This window comes from Myotis brandtii, unplaced genomic scaffold, assembly GCF_000412655.1.
Source record: "Myotis brandtii unplaced genomic scaffold, ASM41265v1 scaffold496, whole genome shotgun sequence".
Classification (NCBI taxonomy): Eukaryota; Metazoa; Chordata; class Mammalia; order Chiroptera; family Vespertilionidae; genus Myotis; species Myotis brandtii.
Genome location: NW_005368921.1, coordinates 354,260 through 377,120, shown reverse-complemented (window position 1 = coordinate 377,120; position 22,861 = coordinate 354,260). Strand labels below are relative to the sequence as shown.

Below are 22,861 nucleotides of genomic sequence, written 5' to 3'. Positions count from 1 at the left end.
CTGTGGGAGGAGAAGGAAGGCTGGGAAAGGGGTTTCAGGAAGTGGGGGGAGAATGGAGGGAAGATTGGAGACCAGATGAGAAATTTGCCTCTACCTTGCTGCCTGCCGGCCGGAGTGACTATAGAACCCTGGGCTGGCAGGGTTGCGGGGTGGGGTCTTTGGCGGGTCCCTGATGAAAGGGTGGGGGAAGTAGGCCCATGTCTAGCCTCTTGCTTGGCCTCCAAACCTGATCCCTGGGCCACCTCATGGTGCCAGTCTGGGCCTCTATTACGCTTGCGCCCAGCATTCTCGGCATTTCTGGGAAGGTTTCAACAGGACTGGGGAGGAGGGCAGAGCTTGGGAATGGGGCCAGGGAGTGGGTAGGAAAGGCCTGGTCAGGAACAGGTGCTGGAAACAGGCGGTTCTTTCAAACCAGCACTGCTGGCCAGGCTGTCGGGTTGCTGTGAGTGAGTGAGTGTGTGTGTGTGTGTGTGTGTCTACTGTGCATGTGGTTCTTTTTTTTTTTAAAATATATTTTATTGATTTGTTACAGAGAGGAAGGGAGAGAGATAGGGAGTTAGAAACATCGATGAGAGAGAAACACCGATCAGCTGCCTCGTGCACACTCCCCACTGGGGATGTGCCCGCAACCAAGGTACATGCCCTCAACCGGAATCGAACCTGGGACCCTTCAGTCCGCAGGCCGACGCTCTATCCACTGAGCCAAACCAGTTTTAGCTGTGCATGTGGTTCTTCATACAGATAGTATGTGCATATGTAACATGATGATTACATGGCCAAGTATGTTAAGGTTAATGTCCTCATGTCCCTGGCATTTAGCCTAGAGCCTGACCCAGAGTAGGTGCCAAATAAATATGATTTCCTTGTCTCACCTGCCCTGGTCAGGACTTAGGAAATTGCCTTTTGGCCTTTATTCTTAGTCCTTCGACACTCTGCTTGGTACTGAGGGTTTGGGCCAGGGCAGCTCTGTGGAGGGGGAGCATTCTGGCTGCTCACTCCTGCCCCTGCCCCGTGGCACAGGCTGCTGGTGGGCGCTCCCCAGGCCCTGGCTCTGCCTGGGCAGCAGGCGAACCGCACTGGAGGCCTCTTCGCTTGCCCCTTGAGCCTGGAGGAGACTGACTGCTACAGAGTGGACATTGACCAGGGAGGTATGTGCGCTGTGGGAGTGGAGTGGGGGGTGCACATGAAGAGGGGAGGAGAGGACTTGGCCTCCTCTTCCCTCCCCTAATTCCCAGTGTCCTGCCTCCAGCTGATGTGCAGAAGGAGAGCAAGGAGAACCAGTGGTTGGGAGTTAGTGTTCGGAGCCAGGGTCCTGGGGGCAAGATTGTTGTGAGTACCACTTCTGTAACCGCATGCCAGGGTGGGGTGTGTGTGTGTGTGTGCGCGCACAAATGCATAGATATGGGTGTGTGTGTGTGTGTGTGTGTGTGTGTGCGTGCGCGTACGCACAAATGCATAGATGTGCTTACAGAACACAGGTTGGGCATTTGTATGATGGTCTGATTTCCAGGACCTCAAGGAGATATAAAAAAAGTATAAGACATGGCCCCTGTCCTTATACATTTAAACCATCTAAACATTTCATCCATTCATCCATTTGTCAAACGCTTACTGAGAACTTGTTAAGCATCAGGCATTGTGCTAGCTACTGGGAGAGGCTATGTAAAGACAGGGAAAAGCTTGGTCCATGCCTCAAATAGCTACTGCATATGGAGAGTCTCATCCTCTCCTTCTCTGTCTCTCTCTGTATCATTACTAACATGCACAAACACACAATTATTATTTTTTTCAAAGACTTTTAAAAATTGATTTTTAGAGAGAGAGGAAGGGAGAGGGAGAGAGAAAAACATCAATGTGAGAGCAAAACATCAATTAGCTGCCTCCTGCACACCCCCTATTGGGGATCGAGCCTGCAGCCCCGGGCATGTGCCCTGACAGGGAATCCAACCGGCAACCGTTTGGCGCATGGGATGCTCCAGGGCCACAATTATGAATACAAGTCAGTATGGGGCCGAGCACGGTTAATGTTAAGTGAGCGTATAGTCCCCAGATCGAAGTCTGAAGGCGTGGAGAGAAAGGACTCCTGCAGATGGGGCGATCTGAGTCAGGCTTTCAAGAATAACTGATACTTGGAGAGTGGAGCAGGGAGGAAGATGAGGTGATGCACCAAGGGCCAGAGACAGGGTCAAACTTGGCACGTTGGGTGAAATCACGAAGCCACGAGGCCTGTGTTCTGGCTTAGTCATGCCTGTGGGTGCCCAGGGCAAGGGAGTGGGTGCCGATGGGACAGTGGGTCATGGTAACACTGGGCGGGTGGTGCTCAAGTGGTGCCCGCACAGGGGATTGTGAGTGAGTGTGTGTGTGGTACGTGCACATGAGCCAGCGCCTGCCTAGTGTCTGCATGTGGGCAGCGTGGCTGAAGCAGGCCCCGGGCCCACCCAGGGGAATGGCCCCTGCCTCCTTCCTCCTGCAGACCTGTGCGCACAGATATGAGGCCAGGCAGCGAGTGGACCAAATCCTGGAGACGAGGGACGTGATCGGTCGCTGCTTTGTGCTAAGCCAGGACCTGGCCATCCGGGATGAGTTGGATGGTGGCGAGTGGAAGTTCTGTGAGGGGCGCCCCCAGGGCCACGATCAATTTGGGTTCTGCCAGCAGGGCGCGGCCGCTGCCTTCTCCCCTGACAGCCACTACCTCCTCTTTGGGGCCCCAGGAACCTATAACTGGAAGGGTGAGTCACTCCTCCCGGAGGGGAGAAGGCAACCAAACGGTCCTCTTAGCTCAGAGAGGGGACTGCGGGCAGCACGTGGCCACGCATGCCCACATGTTCACTGCCATGTAGCCCCGGGCACTGCCATGCCTTCCACCCCTATCATGCCAGCACACACACGAATGGAGGTATCTCCTCTCCTTCGCATGGCCGAGTGTTCCTCAACACGCTGGCATGAGCCCACACGCACGGCTGGTCCTCCTTACCACCACACCAGCCCACACCTCATCACTCCCATGCCCGTCTCCGCACGCTGCCGCTGGCTGAGCTGACACTCGGTGAGTGTGTGCCAAGTCTGTGGGACCCCAGAAGCTTGGGGGGGAGGGGAGGTGGTGCTGGAAAGGAGAGGAGGGGCTTCCTTGTGTGGCTGTCTCACTACCATCTGGCCTAAAGGGGGCTCCTGCCCTGGCACTAACGGGTCTGTCCTTGCAGGCACTGCCAGGGTGGAGCTCTGTGCGCAGGGCTCAGCGGACCTGGCCCACCTGGACGACGGGCCCTACGAGGCGGGGGGTGAGAAGGAGCAGGACCCCCGCCTCATCCCGGTCCCTGCCAACAGCTACTTTGGTAGGGACCCCTCCTGGCCCAGAGCCTCTCTAACCCTCTGCTCCTCTCTCTTGTCCTCCCTCTCCACGCTCCCACCCTCCCGTCTCTATCTCTGTCTTCGTTTCTCTATTCTTATCCCTTTGGCCTCTTTGTCTCTCTTGTATTCTTTCTCCGCCTTTTCCTCGTCTCCTTCTTGCCTGTGTCTGGCTCTGTTTCTCCACTCCGTGGCCCGTCTTCTGGATGTCCCTTCCCCGGTGTCTCTCCCCGTCCCCCCCCCCCCCGGCCCCCACAGGGTTGCTCTTTGTGACCAACATTGATAGCTCAGACCCCGACCAGCTGGTGTATAAAACTTTGGACCCCGCTGACCGGCTCCCAGGACCAGCCGGAGACTTGGCCCTGAATAGCTACTTAGGTTTGTAAGCGCCCACCCACGTCCTCCTGGGCCCTGGGGGCTTGGCCTGGCTTCCCCTCCCTCCCCCAACACACACCCAGGGAAATACATGTTGGGCCCAAATTTCAGAGACAAGCTGGGCCCAGTAACCAGGCCCAAGAAGAAGAGGCCCCATGGGGGACAACCTAAGGGGCTGTGAACAGGGGTCTTCATAGGCAGGGGTGGGGGTGAGAAGAACCTACGAGGTGGGTGGACACCATGTGGGAAGGAAGGAGGCTAGACCTCCAGGGGGACATTTTCTCAGGGATGGATGCTGGACAAAAGTCTGCATAGGGGTTTGTGAGTGTGAGTGTGTGTGTGCAGAAAAGTCTAGCCGTGTTGGTACGTCCCTCTCATTGTCTCATCTGCATCCCACGGCAGAGAAGGAGGAAAGGAGGCCTGGGAGATACTGGGGTGGATCAAGCTCTTCCCCACTTCCCTTGTCTCCCGCCTCCATGTGAAGACTTCGCTCCCTGCCAGGATGGTGGGAGTGGGGGCGCAGAAGGTGCACTGGACAGGATGGGGCCCCCTGGGCGTGCAGAGGGCAGAGGAGTTCTCTGGGAATCGGAGGGGTGGGGCCTGCCCCAGCTCCTGCCGGTGGGTTTGCTCCTGCCCAGTGTCTGGCTTCTCAGCCATTGCCTTTCTCTCTCCTCCCCAGTCCCCGAGGCTGATCTCATTGCACTTCTTGTGCCAAACTCCAGGCTCTGGGTGGGCGGGGGGCTGTGAGGCCTCTGGAGGGGCGGAGAAGTGCAGCTGTGGTGGTGATCACTTGGAGGGGGGCTCCGTCTCTGGCCCCAGACCCATGAGGAGAGGAGGTGGGGGGCTGTGACTCGCCCTGGCTCTTGAGCTCACTGGGAGGCCACACCTGCCCAGGTTTCTCCATCGATTCGGGGAAGAGTCTGGTGCGTGCCGAGGAACTGAGCTTCGTGGCAGGGGCCCCCCGGGCAAACCACAAGGGGGCTGTGGTCATTCTGCGCAAAGACAGTGCCAGTCGCCTGGTGCCCGAAGTTATGCTGTCAGGGGAGCGCCTGACCTCCGGCTTTGGCTACTCGCTGGCGGTGGCTGATCTCAACAACGACGGGTGAGTGGGCGGCCGGGGGTGGAGCCGCGGGAGCTGGGTCCAGAAGGTCCGAGGGGCCTCTGGCATCTCCTCCTGACTTCCCTGGGTGGGCAGGACCCCACACTGACTGTCGTTCTTTCTCCATAGTTGGGCAGACCTGGTAGTGGGTGCCCCCTACTTCTTTGAGCGCCAAGAAGAGCTGGGGGGTGCCGTGTATGTGTACATGAACCAGGGGGGTCACTGGGCTGAGGTCTCCCCGCTTCGGCTCTGTGGCTCCCCCGACTCCATGTTTGGGATCAGCCTGGCTGTCCTCGGGGACCTCAACCACGATGGCTTCCCAGGTGTGACGGGAACTGGAGGGCTCAGGACAGGGAGGGGCAGGGCAGGGGCGGGGGGTGGGAGGTGCCTCAGAGGTCAGGGAGGGCTTCTCTTTCTTTCTTTTTTGTTGTTGTTGTTGTTGACACTATCACAGATGTTGCCCATTTCCCCCCAAGGGGAGGTCTTTTGTGGGCTCAGGGAGAGAAGCCACATGGCTCACACCTGAACGTTATCATTTACCAGCTTTATGACTTTGGGCAAGTTACCTAATGTTTCTGAGCTAGTAATATTTGCAGAGAATAGCTGAGAGGTTTAAAAAATGAGGTGTGAGGCCCGGCCGGTGTGGCTTAGTGGTTGAGCCTTGACCTATGAGCCAGGAGGTCACAGCTTGATTCCAGATTGGCATACATGCCTGGGTTGTAGGCTCGATCCCCAGTGCGGGGTGTGCAGGAGGCAGCCGATCAATGATTCTCTCTCATCATTGATGTTTCTGTCTTTCTCTCCCTCCCTGAGATCAATAAAAATATATTTAAAAAATGAGCTGTGAGGTGTGTAAGGTGCCTGGGACTCAGTGGCTTCTCAATGAAATAGAACACGTATGGTATGGAACTGAGTGACGGAGGGAACGTTGGGGCCTGGACCCCGTCACCCCTGCCCCCACAGTCTGACTGCCTTTTCTGCTCGCACAGATATCGCAGTGGGCGCTCCCTTTGATGGGGATGGGAAAGTCTTTATCTACCACGGGAGCAGCCTGGGGGTTGTCATCAAACCTTCCCAGGTGAGGGGCTTGTTGGGATGAGGGAGTGGGTGTGGGTGCCATAAGGGGCATAGCAACGGAGGGCAGGGGAGGAGGGGAGGCGGGGTGCTGGCTGACAGTCAGGACCTGCAGGTGCTGGAGGGCGAGGCCGTGAGCCTGAAGAGCTTCGGCTACTCCCTGTCGGGCGGCCTGGACGTGGATGGGAACCATTACCCTGACCTGCTGGTGGGCTCCCTGGCCGACACTGCTGTGCTCTTCAGGTGAGCTCCTGTCTTCTCCCTTCCTGAGGACATAAGCCCCACTCACCCCAAATCTGATGCTGAAGAGCCCCCTCCCATTTCCCAGCCTGATCTTCTCATGTTCTTCGTGCCCTCAACTCCCCATTCCCCAGGGCCAGGCCTGTCCTCCACGTCTCCCACGAGGTCATCATTGCTCCACGAGCCATTGACCTAGAACAGCCCAACTGTGCTGGCGGCCACTTGGTCTGGTGAGGCGGGATCCAAGGGGAGGGAGGCTGGGTGGGGACCTCCAGGGCCTCCAGGCCCCTCTTCCTTCTCCATTTCTCTGCCTAGTTTGGCACTAGGGGCTGAGGCTGGGTCAGGAGTGGGCAGGGTGGGGGTGGGGCCTTGGCCCATCAGCTACCCTTTACCCCCCACAGTGTGGACATAAGAGTCTGTTTCAGCTACATGGCAACCCCCAGCAGCTACAGCCCTATTGTGGGTGAGTGAGGTCTCCTTCCCACCTCCCACCGCTTTGGGTTTCCGGTCAGGTCACTCCAAGGTGGAGAGATGGGTCCCTGGGAACAGGGTCAGATTGAAGCAGTTCCCTAGCTCACTGTCTCCTCTCCTCTCCCCACTTGCCAAAGCCCTGAATTATGTGCTAGACGGGGACACAGACCGAAGGCTCCGGGGCCAGGTTCCCCGTGTGACCTTCCTGAGCCGTGGCCCAGATGACCCTAAGCACCAGGCCTCGGGCACCGTGTGGCTGAAACACCAGCATGACCGAGTCTGCGGAGACACCATGTTTCAGTTACAGGTGGACACTGACCCCTTGGCCACTGAGGGTCATGGTCATGGCATGATCTCTTCTCCTGGATTCCTCTTAGCTTCTTCCCTAACACACGCACACCTTGTCCTGAGATCTGGACTTCTGGGAAGCCTCCCTTACGGGCTGACCTCCTCCTCACCTGTTGCCTTCTTATGTCTCCTGCCGAGTTCTGTACTCCCTGGAGATGGAGATGGCAGGGTCCATGGTCACATCTGGTCCTCAAAGCCCTAAATCCTGGGTCTCTTCCCTTGTCCACCCTAGTCACTCTCCCTTCCTGCTCAGCTCTCCACTTTTCTCCTTCATCTCCCTAAACTTCTTTCCACGTTTCAGAATTTGTCCTAGGTCTGGGTGGGGCTTTGGTCAAGGCTATGGCCTGGGGATTGTTCTTGTATTCATTTCATCTTTCCCCTTTCCAGGAGAATGTCAAAGACAAGCTTCGGGCCATTGTGGTGACCCTGTCCTATAGTCTGCAGACCCCTCGGCTTCGGCGACAGGTTCCTGGCCAGGGGCTGCCCCCAGTGGCCCCCATCCTCAATGCCCACCAGCCCAGCACCCACCGAGCAGAGGTGAGCATGGGTTCTGATTTAGCCAGAAAAAGTTGCTGGGAGGAGCAGTGATCATAGTCCCTCATCAGTGACATTCGCTCATAGCTTGCAGAGTTCCTTCACGTGTTTCCCAGCAGTTCCTCATGTCTCAGGTGCTGTAACAACTAGACCTCAGAGTGGGAAATGGCCCAAAGGGTCATGTGTTCCTAGTCAGAGGGAGCAGTGCTCTTTGATTCTATGGGTCATTCAGGGGCCCAGGCTGATGTGGGTCTGCCATTTTCAAATGTGGCTTCCAAGGCCCTTAGGTCACCTCCATCCTGCTCAGCTGGGAGGGGGAGCACAAAGCTCCGCGTATGGTTCTCACGGACAGTCTGGAAGTGGCACTCTTCACTTTCTCTTCACCTTCCGAATCTGGAACTCAGTTACCTGCAAGGAAGGCTGGGGAGAGAGGGTCTTGCAGTGGACCAGCCTGCTAGTCTCTACTGCGGCATCACAGTACTCCCATCGTTGTACTGATGAGGGCACAGCTCAGCGTGGTTAGCTGACCAGCTCAATACCACACAGGCAGCAAGCAGCAGATCTGGGAGTTGAATCCAGGTTGTGTAATCCTGTGATACTCGACCCCACCATATGCCTTGGTGACACATTTGCACCCTTTCTTGTCCCCTAGGAATGACTCTCTCCTCAAATCTCTTCCCAGCCCTGGCCAATGTGCTCAGTTGGCTGGAGTGTCATCTTGTACACAAAAAGGTGGCGGGTTCAATGCCTGGTCAGGGCATATACCCAGGTTGCCGGTTTGATGCCTGGTTGGGGCACCTGCAGGAGGCAACCTCTCTCTTTCTCTCGCTCTCTCTCTCTGTCTCTCTCTCTGTTTCTCTCTCTCTCTCTCTCTCTCTCTCTCTCTCTCTCTCTCTCATCTTCCTCTCTCTAAAATCAATAAAACAAACAAAAGAAAACAAAACAAAAAAGAAAAAAATCTCTTCCCAGGTCCACTTCCTGAAGCAAGGCTGTGGTGAAGATAAGATCTGTCAGAGCAATCTGCAGCTGGTCCACGCCCGCTTCTGTGCCCGGGTCAGCGACACGGAGTTCAAGCCTCTGCCCATGTGAGTGGGGCAAGGGGGCAGGTGGGGTGGGCAGGCAAGAGTTCAAGGAACGGAAGGAAGCCCCTTCAGGAGGGCCAGGCAGAGGGAGGGGCTGAGCCTGCAGCGGGAGGCTGGAAGGCTGGGGGAGACCTGCTGATGATTCAGAAGACTGCAGATGAGGGTCAGTGATGGGGCAGAGGGGCTACTGTGCAAGGACTAGCAGTCCTTCCCGACCCTGTGAGGTAGGAATTATTATTAGTCCCACTGCATAGATGGAGAACAGAGGCCTAGAGCGGTTCAGAGGTTACTTGCCCAAGATGAGGAGTCAGTGGTGGAGCTGGGATCAGAACGAAGGCCCCCGGCTCCCATCCTGGATCTCTGGAACATGGGGAGGACCTGAGGCTTGGACTGGTGGGAGCAGAGGCTCAGGGAGCGGAGGCCAGTGGCATTCACTGGGGGAGGGAGGCAGGAGTGGGCGAGGCAGGGGGAGATTTTCTGATCTTAGAGTGAGTGGGATCTGACCCTCTAGGGATGTGGATGGGACAACAGCCCTGTTTGCACTGAGTGGGCAGCCATTCATCGGCCTGGAGCTGAAGGTCACCAATTTTCCCTCGGACCCAGCACAGCCCCAGGCTGATGGGGACGATGCCCATGAAGCCCAGCTGCTGGTCAGCCTCCCTGCCTCTCTGCACTACTCAGGAGTGCGGGCCCTGGATCCTGCGGTGAGGACCGGGGCGGGGGGCATGGTCTTGGGGGTCTGCATTAACCCAAACTGACCTCCCCTCTCCCCACTCCAGGAGAAGCCCCTGTGCCTGTCCAATGAGAATGCCTCCCGTGTTGAGTGTGAGCTGGGGAACCCCATGAAGAGAGATGCCCAGGTTGGCACATCTGCCCTTATCCCTATCTGAGTGACCTCTAACCCCTGACCCCTCCTCAAGTTCCTGGCTTCCCTTGGCTCTAATCCCACCCCACCATTGGCCTAGATCGCCTTCTACCTCATCCTCAGCACCTCAGGAATCACCATTGAGACCACAGAGCTGGAGGTGGAGCTGCTATTGTCCACGTAAGCCTGCTGGGCCTGGGGTGGGTAAGGTTGGGGGCAGTGGAATTGATGTCTACCTAAAAGGGACTCACCCTTGAGGTGGTGCCCGTGCCCACTCCTGCCTTTGCCCACACACCAGGATCAGCGAGCAGGAGCTGCACCCCGTCTCTGCCCGGGCCAATGTCTTCATTGAGCTGCCACTGTCCATTACGGGGTAAGCCCGGCCCCAGTGGGCACCTGCGCTGGAGGGGCAGGCGTTGCCACTCCCACACCCAGGCCTGGGCTCTGCCTCCTGACTCTCTGTCAGGCCTCAGGCCTCCGCAGTCCCCATTTGACCCCTCTTTTCTAGGGTGGCCATTCCCCAGCAGCTCTTCTTCTCCGGCGTGGTGCGGGGTGAAAGTGCCATGCGGTCTGAGCGGGATGTGGGCAGCAAGGTCAAGTATGAGGTCACGGTAAGTGTCCTGGTATGTGGTCCCTCATGGTCGCCCTCCCTTCTTGGCACAGAGAAGTGTCTGAGACAGGTCCCAAGGGTGGGGTCTTCTACTCTATGGTGAGTTCGAGGCCTCCCCCTGCTCCTGGACCTCAGCTGTGGGCAGGTGTTTCCTGGTCATCTCTAACGGGAGGCCATGAGAGCCCCGGGAAGCTTCTCTGTCTGGGGCCTCAGCTGGGGGATGGGAACATGGCGGGGAGGGCTGATGTCTCTCCTCAGAACTCTGCTCTGGCTTGGCTGGGGCTTCCCACACCTCCCAGGGACCTCTCCAGGTTTTCCTGGGTTTGGGGTTGGCATAGAGTGGTGCCTAGTGGGGTCTCAGATCCTGAATCTTTGTTGAAACTGTGCTTCCCGAGGCCCTCCCCTCGACCCCATCCCCTCCATCGCTGTGATTTAGGGCCGCTCAGAAACCAGCCCCCTCCCTTCACATTCTCTGTGCCACAGGTCTCCAACCAGGGCCAGTCACTCAACACCCTTGGCTCTGCCTTCCTCAACATCATGTGGCCCCACGAGATTGCCAACGGGAAGTGGCTGCTGTACCCCATGCGGGTGGAGCTGGAGGGCGGGCAGGGCCCTGGGCAGAAGGGACTCTGTTCCCCCAGGCCCAAAGAGACCCCTGGGCTGTGAGGCTCCGTCCTGTCTATGAGGTGTGTGTATGCACGCGTGCATGTGTGTGTGTGTGTGTGTGTGTGTGTGTGTGTGTGTGTGTGGCAGGGGGCGGGGCGGGGGGGGGAAGGCAGTGGGGAGGAGATGCCATCTCAGGATTGCCGTATTTGGAGGGACACTCACTGGGCCCCTTTCCCCACATCCAGGATGTGGACAGCAGGGACAGGAGGCGTCGAGAGCTGGAGCAGCCGGAGCAGCCGGAGCAGCAGGTGCCTCCTGAGCAGCAGGAGCCCAGCACATCCTGGTGGCCAGTGTCCTCTGCTGAGAAGAAGAAAAACATCACCCTGGTGAGGGCAGGGCAAATGTGTGCAGGCAGAATGGGGGTGTGTGTGGGGGGGTGACAGAGGATGCTGAGGGCATGGCGCTTCACTCAGCGTGGTGGGTGTCCAGGGAGGCTGGCCTGCTGAGGGCTGATGGACAGTCCCGCACACCTGCCAAGTGCTTACTCGAGAGCAGGGCAGTTGGCTGTGCATTCGGTGCTCCTCACATTTATACCAAAGATAACACTTTAGTTTTTAAAAAAATATTTTTATTGATTTCAGAGAGGAAGGAAGAGGGAGAGATAGAAACATCAATGATGAAAGAGAATCATTGATTGGCTGCCTCCTGCACGCCCCCCCATTGGGGATCGAACCCCCCAACCCTGGCATGTGCCCTGACTGGAATCAAACCGTGACCTCCTGGTTCACAGGTCGATGCTCAACCACTGAGCCACGCCAGTTGGGCCCAAAGATAGCATTTCATAGGGATGGGATGGTTTTAGCTACCTTTGAAATCTGTTGTTCTTTTGAAGTCTTTTAGGACAAAAAAGTCAATTTGTGTAAGAAAACCTGCTTGATTTTTACAATGTCGAAAGCATTTTAAGTTTTAAGAAGTTCTAATAATTAAAACGATAGTGTATTATGTGTGATTCATTAAGTCTATCCCCTTTGAGCAGTTTCGCCCCCCTTTTCCTGCTTGCTTTACGAAGTTTTGTCCTTTAAGTGGATTTATGGAGCAAATTGGCATATTCTCTATGCTCACCCCTTGAGAATGGTGCTGCAGTGAGAGTGTGGGGGGAACACGATTAAGGGGGTATTTGGCCAGTTGCCAGGAGGTGAAGCCAGGCGTGGAGGCAAGGAGTGGAAGACTGTTCGCAGGGGAATGTGAGCAGTTGGGCCAGCTCTGGCTTCATCGGTCTGGGAGGGAGCTCCACTGACACCCGGTGCCTCCTGGCCCTCCGCTCCCCTGCTCCCCTGAGAGCAGGCCTGAGGCGAAGGAAGGTGCCTGGGGATAAGGCGACTGCTGTTTCCCTGGTGTATGGGTGGTCTGACCTTCTCCATGAGGCGAATTTCCTCTGAAAGAACTCCTTTTTTATTCAGAACTTTGAAATTAATTCTTTTTAAAAAAATATACTTTATTGATTTTTTTACAGAGAGGAAGGGAGAGGGAGAGTTAGAAACATTGATGAGAGAGAAACATCGATCAGCTGCCTCCTGCACACACCCCACTGGGGATGTGCCCGCAACCAAGGTACATGCCCTTGACCGGAATCGAACCTGGGACCCTTCAGTCCGCAGGCTGATGCTCTATCCACTGAGCCAAACTGGTTAGGGCTGAAATTAATTCTTTAACTTAAAATTAAGGCCTTGTTTTTAGACACATTGACCGAGGGTTCTTGATTTACTCAAAAGTAGCCAAATAAAAGACGATTGACAGAATTCAAACACTCTCAAGCCATTCTTCTGTCTCTGAAGTGTGTTGAATATGTTTTTAGGCAAGTAGACCATGAGGTGAAGTTAGGCCAAATGGATATGGGTCAGGCCTGGAAGGAGCAGGGCCTGAGTCCCCCCAGCCTCCTCTCCTGTCAGTGAGTTGGGCTTAGTGTAGGAGTATGGTTTTGCCCAATATGGACCTGGGTTCAAAGATGAGCTTCACCACTTATCAGTTTTGCTAGTTCTGGGACCTAAGGTAGGTCACCTGGACGCTTTGAGCCTCAATTTTCTAATTTGAAAAATGGGGATGATGATAATATGCATCTTGCAGGATAGTTGTAAAGCTTAAATGAGATAAGTACCTGGCAGGTAGTAGGTGCTCAATTAACGGGACCAACATTAGGTCACATCCACATCAATTGGGGAAGCTAATCTGCCTGCTGCTGTCAAGGAAGAGCCCTCCACCCTGCTCCCCATGCATTTCAAAGCCAAATAGCCCAGATTTGGGTTAGGGTTAGTCTGGGAAGACTTCCTGGAGGAGGGAAGTTTGAGGCCTGGTCATGAAAATAGAGATATGGGTGAGGAGCAAGGAGAAAAGGGGTCCAAGATGTGGAGGCTCATGGAGGGATGGATGAAGGATCTGGGCAGACTCTGTCTGTGTGACTGCATTTGTGAGGATATGGGCCCTGGGCAGGCTCAGCAGCTCAAAGCCCTGTCCGTCTGGTCCCCAGGACTGCGCCCGGGGCACCGCCAACTGCGTGTTGTTCAGTTGCCCACTCTACAGCTTCGACCGCGCGGCTGTGCTGCATGTCTGGGGCCGCCTCTGGAACAGCACCTTCCTGGAGGTGAGAGTGTGACTAGGGCTTGGACTGGGTGTCCTCTTCCCCGGCAGCCCCTCCAGGACTCACTTCTCTTCTACCTCTTCCCTTTACAAATGCAGCACACTCTTTTTTAAATTTTAAATATATTTTTATTAATTTCATAGAGAAAGGAAGAAAGAGAGAGAGATAGAAACATCAATGATGAGAGAGAATCATTGATCAGCTGCCTCCTGCATGTCCCACACTGGGGATTAAGCCTGCAACCCGGGTCTGTGCCCTGACCGGGAATCGAACTGTGACTTCCTGGTTCATAGGTTGGTGCTCAACCACTGAGCCACACCGGCTGGGCTGCAGCACACTCTTAAACCTAGACAGGTAGAAACATGCTCTGTGTTGGGCACCATTCTACAATTTCAGGAGCTGGGGGCGGGGTGAGGGGATGGGGGCATTTAGGAGGAGGGCCTGCTTCCCTGCTCCCTTAGGAGTACTCAGCTGTGAAGTCCCTGGAAGTGATTGTCCGAGCCAACATCACCGTGAAGTCTTCCATCAAGAACTTGGTGCTCAGAGATGCCTCCACAGTGGTGAGCCGCAGGACTGGAGGTGGGGGTGGAGGAGCTCTTCTCTCCTGCTGCCCCAGCTCTTGCTCCATTAACCCCTCGCTCCCCAGATCCCAGTGATGGTGTACTTGGACCCCGTGGCCGTGGTGGCAGAGGGAGTCCCCTGGTGGGTCATCCTCCTGGCTGTCCTGGCGGGGCTGCTGGTGCTGGCGCTGCTGGTGCTGCTCCTGTGGAAGGTGCGGCTTGGGGAGGATGGGGCCGGTGGGGGCTGGGCTTCCCTGGCGGGGAGGTGGCCTTTCCTGCGTGGTTCTCACCCACCCGCTTCATTTACTCAGCAAATCTGCACTGAGCACCTGCCCTGCTTGTGCCAGGGACTCTGTCAGGTCCTGGACGGTTCAGAGACAAGCCAGATGTAGGTCTTGTCCTCAGGGGGTTGACAGTCTAGTGAGGGAGGGGGCCTTGGAGTCAAGGATGGGCAGTCAGTCAAGAAAGTGCAGTGGGAGCTCTGAGGAGAAATGGCTGCGGGCAGGAGGCCCAGGAGCCAGGCCTTACAGCGGTTCTCAACCTGTGGGTCGAGACCCCTGAAAAGACATCCTGCATATCAGATATTTACTTTACGATTCATTACAGTAGCAAAATTACAGTTATGAAGTAGCAACGAAAATAATTTTATGGTTGGGGCTCACCACAACATAACTGTATAAAGGAACTGTATTACAGGGTCGAGGCATTAGGAAGGTTGAGAACCACTGCGAGAAGAAGGCGGGGTAGTAGGATCTGGATGTGGGAGGTGAGGGGGTGGGGGAGTCATGGAGGCAGGGAAGTGTGGTCTGGCTTAATTAGAGCGTGGCAGGGTAAGGCTGGGAAGGAAACTGGCCATGAAGGCCAACAGCCTGGGGAACTAACCCAGGAAACTGCCCCTAGGACTGAACTTGGAGCCTCCACATACCAGGTTCCCCATGGACATTCTTGTAGACACAGAGTATAGACAGAATCAAATCTGTGTCTGGGGCTCCACATCAAAGCACTCAGTGCAGGGCATACCCGAACCCACATGCCACAGCGAGACTGTATGGAACCGTGCTGTCCTCGGGGCCATGTGGGGAACAGCCTCCCATCCCAGCCCCAGCCAATCACAGACCAAACTCACCCTTTGACCAGTGGGAGCCATCAGGGGGCCAGGCCTCTGGAGTGGCACCCACACTGTGGGAACCTGGTCGTCCTTGGGGGAGATTGCTGCCTTCATGAAACTGGTGCCAGGATCCGGGCTCCCCGCACCCACAGAAGGGGCAGAGCAGAGACAGCCCCACCCTTCCTCAGTCTCCTGTCTCCCCCTCATCTGCTCCCCTTCTCCCTTGACATCCCAGTGTGGCTTCTTCCGTCGGAGCAGCCAGAACTCATCTTTTCCCACTAACTATCACCGGGCCCGTCTGGCCGTGCAGCCCTCGGCTGTGGAAGTTGGGGGTCCAGGGACTGTGGGGTAATTTTTGTTTGTGTGCATGTGTGTGCGTGCGTGTGTACAAATATGTGTGTGTGCATGTGTGTGTGCGTGTGTACAAATAAGGGACTGTGGGGTAATTTTTGTTTGTGTGCATGTGTGCGTGCGTGTGTACAAATATGTGCGTGTGCATGTGTGTGTGCGTGTGTGTGTATGTGTGTGTGTGAGTGTTAGTAGCGTGCCCAGCGTTCAGGAACATTCAGGGTGAAGAAATGAGATTGCATGAGGGTGGGGTGAGTCCTAGGAACTGGGGTGGAAGATAATGTAAGGATGAGCTTAGAAGCGTGAGTACACACAGCCGGGGGCATGCACAGGGGGCTGGGTGGGGTCTTGCAGTGTGAGCATGTGGAGTGCAGGGAGGTGCCATGCATGCCTTTTCTTGGGCATGAAGTGCAGAGACAAACATGCAAGGAGGTACCGTGCAGTCTGAGCATGTCCCAGTCTCTGGCAGTCCCGAGTGTGAGTGTAGCATGTTCAGGATTTAGGGAAGGGCTGGGTCACCAAGTTCATGGATAGAAGGCCCTGTCCTCAGGGGGGTGCTGCCAGTGAGTACACAGGCTGTACATGTACATGGCTTGAGAGGAGCCACTTCGGAGTATGCAGGGCTCTAGGAAGCCATGCTTTCCCTCAGATTTCGTTTGTGTCCTGGGCAATGCTAGTGGGTCTCCTGAAAAGCTTGTGCTGGGAGACCTTTGGGGTCAGCAGTCCTGATGTCCTACCTTCAGCCCCTCCCTCAGGTACCAAGGGAGATGTCCGTGGTCTTGCTCCTTGGGCCCCCCGGTCTTTCTCTTGCTGTAAACGAGAACCTGGGCACTGAGCACTGACGGGGGCACTGTGGGGGCTGCTCCCCCAGCTCCTTCCTGCTGCACTTGGTTCTTTCCGTCCCAGGGGTGGTGGAGCCAGGAGCTGGGCTGTGCTGGGCATCTGCCCCAGGGACCTCAGCCCTGCAGCCTCCTCACGTCTGGCCTGGTGTTCTCACAGATGGGATTCTTCAAGCGGGCGCGGTACCCCGAGGCCACCGTGCCCCAGTACCACGCGGTAAAGATCCCGCGAGAAGACCGACAGCAGTTCAAGGAGGAAAAGACGGGCACCATTCTGAGGAACAACTGGGGTAGCCCCCGGCGGGAGAGCCCCGATGCACACCCCATCCTGGCTGCTGACGGGCACCCCGAGCTGGGCTCCGACGGGCACCCTGTGCCAGGCACTGCATAGCCTCCTGGGTCCCAGCGTGGCCCGTGTGTCCCCTCCATCCCTTCCCCAGAGATGGCGCCTCAGGATGAAGAGGGCAGAGTGGGCTGCTGGTGTCCCAGCAGGATTTTCAGGATCTGTTTCCTCAGAGGCATAGACCTCTCCCCCCCAAACTTCCCCTTAGAACACTGTGAGAGGAGAGGGGAAATCAGGAATAGGGTTGCGGGGTAGGGTGAGAAGGGCGGCGATGTCCTGATGCAAGGTGGGGCTAATCTCTCCCGCTCCCATTCCCCTAGCATAACAGGACCCCAAGGACCTGTCTCCCCAAAAGTGCCTTAGCCCAGAAGGTTGGGGAGGAGGTGGCGTTGCTGACTCAGGGGCTCTTCCCTCCCTCGTTTCCCCTCTCCTCTGACCTTAGTTTGCTGCATCAATCTAGTGGATTTTGTTTATTTATTAAAAAAATATTTGGAACAAACCTCTGGCCTCTTTGCTGAGTTCTGCTCCCTCACCCTCAAGGCCTGATTCTCTCTGACTCCCACAGCTCAGGACAAAGGTGGCAGTGGGTGGGAGGTTGGGGGCCTGGCAATGATGCATGTATCCTGAATTTTGTGACCAGATCCTGGAGGGGCATGGATGTGGTCTCAGAAGATGTAACTAGAGGCCTGGTGCACGAATTCGTGCACCAGTGGGGTCCCTCGGACTGGCCTGAGGGATTGGGCCAAAACCGGCTCTCCGACATCCCCTGAGGGGTCCTGGATTGTAAGAGGGCTCAGGCCAGGCTGAGGGACCCCACCGGTGCATGATCGGGGTTGGGGAGGGATGCGGGAGGTTGGCCGGCCGGAAAGGGACCGTGGAAGGGCTCCAGGGCATGTCCGGCCCATCTCACTCAGTACTGATTAGCTGGACCCCAGCAGTAAGCTAACCTACCAGTCAGAGCATCTTCCCCCTCATGGTCAGTGCACGTCATAGCGAGTGGTTGAGCAGCCTTAGCATATCATTAGCATATTACGCTTTGATTGGTTGAACGAACGACTGGACACAGCATATTAGGCTTTTATTATATAGGATAGACAAAAACTGGAAACAACCTATGTGCTTATCATTTGGTTTGTTTGATGGCTGAATAGATAAATAATCTGTGGTACATTCATACAATGGACTATCACTCAGCAATAAAAGGAACTATTTAAAAAAATTTATTGTTGAAAATATTATAGATGTCCCCCATTTTCACCCCCAATGATGCCCTACACCCCATACCCATCCCCTCTCCAGGCCTACCTCATCTTGTCTGTGTCCATGGGTTATGCATATCTACATATAAATTCCTTGGTTAATCTCTTCCCACCTCACCTCCCCCTTCCCTCTGAGATTCATCATTCTATTGCATGCTTCCATGTCTCTGGATCTATTTTGTTCATCAGTTTATTTTGTTCATTAGATTCCACATATGAGTGAGATCATGTGATACTTGTCTTTCTTATTTTGCTTAGTATAATATGCTCCAGGTTTCTCCATGCTGTCTCAAAGGATAAAAGATCCCCCCTTTTTTACAGCTGCATAGTATTCCATTGTGTAAACCCACTGCAGCTTTTTCATCCACTGATGGGCACTTGGAGGGTGTTCCCAGATCTTAGCTATTGTAAATACTGCTACTATGAACACAGGGCTGCATATATTCTTTCTGATTGGTGTTTCTGGCTTCTTAGATTATATTCCTCAAAGTGGGATCACTGGGTCAAATGGCAGTTCCATTTTTAGTTTTTTGAGGAAACTCCATACTGTTCTCCACAGTGGCTGCACCAGTCTGCATTCCCACCAGCAGTGCACGAGGGTTCCCTTTTCTCCACATCCTCACCAGCACATGTCGCTTGTTGATTTGTTGATGGTAGCCATTCTGACAGGTGTTGTTAAATTTGCATCACTCTGCATCATTAGTGACTTTGAGCATTTTTTCATGTGTCTCTTGGCCATCTGTATGTCCTCTTTGGAGAAGTGTCTATTTAGGTCCTTTGCCCAATTTTTTTTAAAACCACAACCTGAGGATATTTTCCCATTGATTTTTAGAAAGAGTGGAAGGAAGGGAAGAGGGGGGCGAGAGAGAGAGAAACAGCGATGTGAGAGAGACACATCGATTGGTTGCCTCCCACACATACCCTTACCCGGGCTGGGGATGAAGCATGCAACCTATGTACGTACCCCTGACTGGGAATTGAACCCATGACCCTTCAGTCCGTGGGCCAACACTCTAACCACTGAGCAAAACCATCCAGGGCTGTCAAGGGAAGAGGGGGGCGAGAGAGAGAGAAACAGCGATGTGAGAGAGACACATCGATTGGTTGCCTCCCACACATACCCTTACCCGGGCTGGGGATGAAGCATGCAACCTATGTACGTACCCCTGACTGGGAATTGAACCCATGACCCTTCAGTCCGTGGGCCAACACTCTAACCACTGAGCAAAACCAGCCAGGGCTGTAGGATTTCATTTATGTAAAATTCTACAAAATGCAAATGACAGAAAGCAGACCAGTGGTTACCTGAGGATGGGGATGGAAGAGGGAAGAATAGGTCACAAATAGGCACAAGGAACTTTCATAGGTGATAGACATGTTCATTATCTTGATTGGGGTGATGTATTCACAGGTGTATACATAGGTCAAAACTCATCTAGTTGTACACCATAAATATGCACTCATTCTTATACATTCTTATATCTCAATAAAACTGTAAGTAAGTCGGGAATTAGGTTACAACCCACTGAATAAAATAGAAAATCTGTGAGTCAATAATAATCTGAATGAATAAATGAATAAATGAGAAGAGACATAAAACCAGATATTACTGGTGGAAGTGTAAATTGATATAGCCACTCTGGAACTCTTTGGCACTGTCTGCTATACCCACTAAAACAAGATACAGAATAGTGTGTCCAATGTACTTCCATTTGTGTAAAGAAAGGGGAATATGTATGTGTGCATACGAATATGCATCTAATTGTGTGGTGTGTGCGTTACCTGTTCATTCACTCTCTGCTCATTCACAGATACTCCCCATCTCCAGGGGGATTCACAAGAGGTTGGTGATGTGAACTTTAGTGCCTCCAAAGAGGGGATCTGAGTGACTGGGAGACTGGGGTGGAAGAGAATTTTTCCGGTAGTCCCTTTTGTAGCACGTGAAAGTTTTACCTTTCTAAAAACAATACAAAACTCTTTAATGACTCTTTTGAAAATGAAAAGAAACCTTTGCTAAGGATGACTGCTCTCTTGACCTCATTTCCCACCACTTTTCCAACTCACCCTATTCTTCACTAAAATGAACTGAACGTCTCACCCTGTCCAGATGGGGGCAGACAGCATCTGTCCCACGTGTCCCAGTTCTGTACACCTGCCTTTTCCTCCACCAGAAACACCCTTCCTTTCCTAGCCGGGCTCTGAAGCTCCTCTTTTGTCTCCCATTTGGCGTGGCTACTCCCCTCTCTTCACTAATCCTTCAGAAAGTCACTCTGTGCTCACAGCGTGTTCTGAACAGTCTTCAGTCTCTGGCGTTTTCTTGCGGATTTGTGAATCTTTGTTCACGTGTCTGTGACCTCCTGAGGACAGCAGCTCCGAGGTTTCCTACTGTGGAAACCTCTCTTCCAGGGGCCGCCCCTGGCTCTGGCAGCTCTGTGTAGAGAGGACACTTCTCTGAAATAGCTCATCCCTACCTGACGCAGGAGCTGTCCTTGTAAAATTCTACAAAATGCAAATGACAGAAAGCAGACTCTGAGGGAAGCTTCTGCCAAAAGAGAAGCCACCACTTACGTACCTGGGGGACTTTCTGCTAAGGTGCTTGTGACCCCAAAGTCTGGTCTCTGAGACTTCCCTGCCTCAGTGGCAGTCTCTGGCCTGGTCCCAAAGCCTAGGGGCACTGCCCTCTGTTGTGAGGACACTGAGAGTTACCTGCTTCCTCTCTTACCTCACTCTCCTTAGATCACACAAATGTGAGAGGAGGAGACCTTAGAGACTGGTTAAGGCCCATCCAGTCTCTCCTCACCTCCCCATTTGACAGACGAGAAATTGGAGCCCAGAAAGTAAAAAGACTCGCCCAAAGAAACACAAAGTTAATGGCAGAACTAATTCTGGGACCCAGGTCTCTCGACCCTTTTCTATTATACCTTTTCTCCCTTCTTTTCTTCCATTTGTAGGGCATTGAAGCCTTGGGTTTGATAATAAACACTAGTTCGTTGAGAAAATGCCTTTCCTTTGGCCAGCTTTCACCCTCTCAGTTTATAATGTAACAGCTTCATTGAGATATAATTTACAATTCACACGCCATAAAACCCAGCTCTTTAAATTACGCAATTCAGTGGTGTTGTGCCCTTATCACTACAAATCATTTTAAAAAATCCTCACCTGAGGATATACTTTTTATTGATGAGAGAGGAGAGAGAGGAGAGAGAGAGAGAGAGAGAGAGAGAGAGAGAGAAGAGAAACATCGATGGGAGAGAGAAACATGGATCAGTTGCTTCCTGTGCGTGCCCCAAATGGGGATTGAACCTGAACCCTGGGTAGGTGTCCTGACTGGAATCAAACCCACATGATGTGGGTTTGGTGTACATGAGGATGCTCCAACCAACCGAGCCACACCGGGTGGTCATAATTCATTTTAGAATATTTTCATCACCCCCAAAAGAAACTCTAGGCCTATTAGCAGTTACTTTCTATTTCCTCCAACTCCTCCATCACCATCAATCTACTTTTGGTCTCTGGATTTACCTATTCTGGACATTTCATATAAACGGAACCATACATTATGTGGCCTTTTGCATCTGCTTCTTTCACTTAGCATATTGTTCCCAAAGTTCATCCATGTTATAGCATAGATCATGCTTCATCCTTTTGATGTCCAAATAAGATTCCATAGTACAGATATACTATATTTTGTTTATGCATTCATCAATTGGTGTTCATTTGGGTTGTTACCACTTTTGGGGTATTATGAAGAATGCTGCTATGAATTAATTTTTTGTATTACTTTTTATTTATTTAATTAAAATTATATATATATTTTATATTCAATATTATTTTGTATTAGCTTCTGGGTGCAGCATAGTGGTTAGATAATTATATACTTTACAAAGTGTTCCCTGGATCTGCCTCCTGCGTGCCCATTACCAGGGATTGAGCCTGCAACCCGGGCATGTGTCCTGACTAGGAATCAAACCGGTGCCCTCTCGGTACATGGGATGACACCCAACCAACTGAGCCACACCAGCCAGGGCCCAGACCTTTCTCTAAGGCTTCCACGGGCCAGGGAAGACCCCCCAGTGGGTCTGACTGGTGGGACAGAGGCAGTGGACTTTGACAGAGCCCCCCTCTCAACCAGGGACTTTGTTTAAAACACAGTCCTCCCCAGAGGCCACCACTGGCCCTGGGAAATGTTCCTTGTGAGAGTTTAGACTATTGTAATTCTCCTCTTGTATAATGCCAAGTTGCTGGTTTTCTTTCCTCTAAATAAAATTTCCTTTGGCCACTGTGTAGCTGGTGTGGAGCCTTCGGGACTGTCTGTGACAAGCTGCCCCCAAAACTCTGAGGGAAGCTTCTGCCAAAAGAGAAACCACCACTTACGTACCTGGGGGACTTTCTGCTAAGGTGCTTGTGACCCCAAAGTCTGGTCTCTGAGACTTCCCTGCCTCAGTGGCAGTCTCTGGCCTGGTCCCAAAGCCTAGGGGCACTGCCCTCTGTTGTGAGGACACTGAGAGTTACCTGCTTCCTCTCTTACCTCACTCTCCTTAGATCACACAAATGTGAGAGGAGGAGACCTTAGAGACTGGTTAAGGCCCATCCAGTCTCTCCTCACCTCCCCATTTGACAGACGAGAAATTGGAGCCCAGAAAGTAAAAAGACTCGCCCAAAGAAACACAAAGTTAATGGCAGAACTAATTCTGGGACCCAGGTCTCTCGACCCTTTTCTATTATACCTTTTCTCCCTTCTTTTCTTCCATTTGTAGGGCATTGAAGCCTTGGGTTTGATAATAAACACTAGTTCGTTGAGAAAATGCCTTTCCTTTGGCCAGCTTTCACCCTCTCAGTTTATAATGTAACAGCTTCATTGAGATATAATTTACAATTCACACGCCATAAAACCCAGCTCTTTAAATTACGCAATTCAGTGGTGTTGTGCCCTTATCACTACAAATCATTTTAAAAAATCCTCACCTGAGGATATACTTTTTATTGATGAGAGAGGAGAGAGAGAGAGAGAGAGAGAGAGAGAGAGAGAGAGAGAAGAGAAACATCGATGGGAGAGAGAAACATGGATCAGTTGCTTCCTGTGCGTGCCCCAAATGGGGATTGAACCTGAACCCTGGGTA

General features: G+C 53.4%; 1 protein-coding gene across 1 annotated transcript; it reads left to right on the top strand.

Moving 5' to 3' along the window:
• Nucleotides 1–761: 761 nt before the first annotated feature.
• Nucleotides 762–16,975, top strand: ITGA7 (integrin, alpha 7). Its single transcript, XM_014548081.1, has 25 exons — nucleotides 762–780; nucleotides 948–1,148; nucleotides 1,250–1,329; nucleotides 2,474–2,729; nucleotides 3,201–3,332; nucleotides 4,615–4,822; nucleotides 4,949–5,142; nucleotides 5,809–5,897; nucleotides 6,009–6,136; nucleotides 6,268–6,363; nucleotides 6,535–6,596; nucleotides 6,742–6,911; nucleotides 7,340–7,489; nucleotides 8,456–8,571; nucleotides 9,080–9,272; nucleotides 9,348–9,428; nucleotides 9,534–9,613; nucleotides 9,732–9,806; nucleotides 9,942–10,044; nucleotides 10,527–10,690; nucleotides 10,879–11,035; nucleotides 13,174–13,287; nucleotides 13,746–13,844; nucleotides 13,931–14,056; nucleotides 16,300–16,975. Exons 1-25 carry the CDS (start codon nucleotides 762–764, stop codon nucleotides 16,528–16,530), a joined length of 3,324 nt encoding a protein of 1,107 aa, XP_014403567.1. The 3' UTR covers nucleotides 16,531–16,975.
• Nucleotides 16,976–22,861: the final 5,886 nt, after the last annotated feature.